The sequence below is a fragment of the Etheostoma spectabile genome, chromosome 7 (assembly GCF_008692095.1).
Source record: "Etheostoma spectabile isolate EspeVRDwgs_2016 chromosome 7, UIUC_Espe_1.0, whole genome shotgun sequence".
Taxonomy (NCBI): Eukaryota; Metazoa; Chordata; class Actinopteri; order Perciformes; family Percidae; genus Etheostoma; species Etheostoma spectabile.
The window spans coordinates 18,268,325-18,272,226 of record NC_045739.1 but is presented as its reverse complement, the minus strand read 5'-3'; the positions used below and the strand labels follow the sequence as shown (position 1 = coordinate 18,272,226).

At 39.1% G+C, this 3,902-nt stretch overlaps 1 protein-coding gene and 1 long non-coding RNA gene across 2 annotated transcripts in view; one reads left to right on the top strand and one right to left on the bottom strand.

Moving 5' to 3' along the window:
* mapk13 (mitogen-activated protein kinase 13) overlaps positions 1 to 3,902 on the top strand; it is an 11,130-nt gene that overhangs the window by 2,217 nt on the left and 5,011 nt on the right. The window contains exons 2-5 of the mRNA XM_032521999.1: positions 242 to 371; positions 559 to 617; positions 1,154 to 1,259; positions 1,936 to 1,965. Of these exons, the coding sequence (XP_032377890.1) occupies positions 242 to 371; positions 559 to 617; positions 1,154 to 1,259; positions 1,936 to 1,965 (325 nt within the window). The remainder of the gene's footprint in view (positions 1 to 241; positions 372 to 558; positions 618 to 1,153; positions 1,260 to 1,935; positions 1,966 to 3,902) is intronic.
* LOC116693199 (uncharacterized) lies at positions 1,157 to 1,964 on the bottom strand. Its single transcript, XR_004332866.1, has 2 exons — positions 1,876 to 1,964; positions 1,157 to 1,279 (listed from the first exon to the last, which is right to left on the bottom strand). It is a non-coding gene; the product is annotated as an uncharacterized LOC116693199 (long non-coding RNA).

The following is a 3,902-nucleotide window of genomic DNA, read 5'->3' as shown; positions in this document are numbered from 1 at the left end:
ATATTTATACTTAATAAACCACAGCCCCCCCCTTCCCCCCCACACTCAGTTATAGAATGAGTCCCACTTACAGTTCCTCCATCTGAGAACGTCTTTGCTGTTGGAAGATTTTTTTGAGTGAAACCCCAAAATAGACCATCCTGTCATTTTCTCACTGCTCTGACTTAAAAAGAGGGAACTCATAGTGATACTAGGAGGCACGGGCAGACTAAAATGACTTGTTTTCTATTATTCATCACAGCTCAGCAATAAATGAGAAGACTAAAGAGAAAGTGGCCATCAAGAAGCTCCACAGGCCCTTCCAGTCAGAGATCTTTGCCAAGAGGGCCTACCGAGAGCTCCGACTGCTCAAACACATGAAGCATGAAAACGTAAATTGATAAAATTGAACATGTCTTCTTCTTCCTTTAACAGTCTGTAGATGTGACATTTGTTTTTGAATCTTTAAATAGCATAATCATTTTGCATTTTAGATAGGATAATCCTGTTAATACTTCAGCTCCTCAAGTCTGCTCCCATGTCTCTGTATTTGTCACGTCGCCCTTTCATTCCAATCAGGTGATAGGACTTCTTGATGTGTTTTCACCTGCCTCAAGCCTTGAAGAAATCCAGGACTTGTGAGTATTTTTCGGCAGATTAGTAAGCACTCAGGCAAAAACAGACAACGCCTCTTTTCATTAATTTGAAGCAAAGGCCACTAAATGGTTAAATGTATGTAGACACCGAAATAGTACACCCGTGTGTAAATGCTGAACAGGTTATATTAAATCCACGGACATTAGTATTCTGCAATAACAGAAGGCTTTTCACAAGAATTTTGAACCTGGCTGCAGGGATTTGCTGCCACTCTGCCACAAAGGTTGTAGTGAGGTCGGCCACTAATGTTAGGCGATAAGGCCTGAACTGTTGTCACATACTGTAGGTCTCATGATCTTAATTGGACCTAAATTAGACTTTTGCAGGAGAAAATTAGGAGGATACTGCAAAGAGGAAGAGTATATTGAAGGTTTAATGAAATATGATTGTTATGTAAACATACAACAGCACTCTAAGCTCCTTAATCAAAGTTGAAAAAGCCATGGATTACAGCATTAACAGGGTGTAGCTTAAAAACACAATAATCACTCTGCCTGTCTCCCTCCCTTTTTCTCAGCTACCTGGTGATGCCTTACATGTTTACTGACCTGTCAAAGGTGCGAGGTCATCTCACAGAAGACAAAGTCCAGTTTCTCGTCTACCAGATGCTCTGTGGACTCAGGGTGAGCCGGGAAAAGCTGACCTTTCAGAAATGCACAATTTTATTATAAAGCATAATGAGAACATTAGTGAAACTTAATTATAATTTATTAAAACCTCACTGAATACTTTCCTAGGTTATCATGTAACACATTCATGCCAGAATTGTACTGTATTTTATATATGCTACAATAAGTTTAGTGAATTTTCTGCACTTCAGTTACATGCATGCATTGTTATATTCAAAGATTCAAGATTTTAAATCCTTAATTAATCCCACAATGGGGAAATTCCTACTATTGCAGCAGTAAGGGATGGGGGGGGAAGTACAAGACACAGATATAAACAAACAATAAATAAATATAACCTAAATAGAATAAATAGTAAAATAGTACTATATACTGAAGGGTGCAGTGGAGTGTCAACCTTTTGTGCCTTACATGAGTTAATACAACACAATTATACACAATTACAGAATAGGAGAGAGGTACTCTCTATCTCTCCTGGTTATTTGAAAAAGTAAAGACAGATTAATGCAATATAATAAATACTATACTATATTAAACTATAATAGAGAGTTGTTCATAGTGAAAACAGGCATACTAATAAAACCATCATGCAAACGTTTACCATACATACATTTTGGATGTAACTGCAATATAAATGTCTGCTACCCGCTCTGTCTCTCCCTTTCTGCAGTACATTCACAAGGCTGGAATCATCCACAGAGTAAGTACAAGTCAAATGTCTCTGTAGAGAGTTGACATTCGAGCTTAGGTAAAAAAAATAATTATCCTGGGAAAATTTTGACTGATGATAAATGTTTCTTTACAGGCTATTATGAATTGCTTGTAGTGTGTGCAATGGTTTGTGCTGTACAGGCTCAGATAACACACATGGGCTTCTTGTAGTGCAGACGTATATGGGAATGTTGATTTTGTTAGTCATTGTTATTGACTCCGATCAAACCCTGCCCTAACAGGTAGGATGAGTTGACTCGCTGATGTCTGACTGCATGTCGAGAGATGTTAGGCCACACCCATCAACACCAGTGCCAGGTGGATGTGTGTGTGAAGTAGGGAAAGTGGGGTTAAATCAATAAAGCACTAAGACACCCAGAGACTTAAACGTTGCCATAAAGAACACAAAAGTACAAAGACATGTGGTTCTAATGTTTGCAGCAAGATCACTTGTTAAATCTACAATTTTCCTGTTTCCCTTCCAGAGAAGTAGTACATTTTCAAACACACTAATGGTTATGTACTGTTGTGAAATTGTGTGTTGACCATTTACAGTACAATGTAGCCTTTTTTCACATTTTGATCAAAACATAAATATGGATTTTACTAATTATTAACTAAGCGATAGTTTGTGGTGTTTGAGCTCTGAACATTTGTTTTAGATCAGCTGTGTGTTTACACTGAAGAAAATATGATCATGCACCCTCTGATTCAGTCAGTGTTACCCTGCTTTTACTCTTGTAGTTCCTAACACAGTTTAAGGTGTTACTAACACTCACTAACAGTGCCACACTTATCACACATTATGTCACAGTATTGTATGAGGGACTCTGCAGAAATGCTGCAGAGAGTATTATGGGCAGCTCATAGTTGAGTCAGACCATTGAATACCTGTTAAAAATCCCCACAGTATTCAGGCATTGAGGCACACAGTTGAGCCATGTTAGGCCACAGAAACTACAAGCACTAAAGCGTGATTTATGCTTCTGCGTTAAATCTACGCCGGGGCTACGTACGCTCCCACTAAGCGAGCGAACAAGAGGGAGAGAGAGATTTATGTTTTTCATGCACTAAAGTTGCCGATACAAGAGCACCATGAAATTAGTTAGCCCACCGAAAACATATTTCAAATACCAGCCAACAAGCCGGGTTCACACAATCATTACTGCAGGTCTCATACAGTAGCTTATATTTGCAGAAGAGTAATTCAGCAGGTCAAAATATCACACACAGCCAACTACACACATAAACACACACACACACAGAAACATACACACATGCATCCTCACACAGTATTCATACTTGCACACATGCTGTTGATGTTTATGTAGTAAAAAATGACCCATTACTAACGTTACATTCACTTTGCTAACCCTAACAGCTCCAAATATTGCACTGTTTTTTGTGTAAATACGTTACTGCGGAAGTAAGGTCAAAAGTTTAATGTGGGCTGCACCCATTGGCCAAATAGTATCACCTGTGTTTGCTCCACGCTTTTGTTCTGAAAATAATCGGTTTGTTTTCATAATGTATTCATTTGTTTTTTAAATTTAAATTAATACATTAGTGATTTTTTTTTTCCACAGCAGCATCTTCTTGGGGGTGCTGAGGGGGTGCTATGGGAATCCTAGGTGTAGCTAGAGCAACCCCAACCCCTTCCCTGGCGCCGTCTATGCTTGGTAGCATTACAATTTCCCCTATTAATTTACGGGTTCTCTTTCTCCATAAACAACATGAAATCAGAGAGAGGGTTAACTTTTCCTGCTACAGATGTCCCACCTTGGTCAGAAAACGCAGTGCAAACACTTTGTTTCTCTCACTATGACTCTAGAGTCCGTACTCGCTCCGAAGCTAATCACTGTCACTCTCTTACTTGCTCTACCACACACTCCCCACTTACACACACACACACACACACACACACAC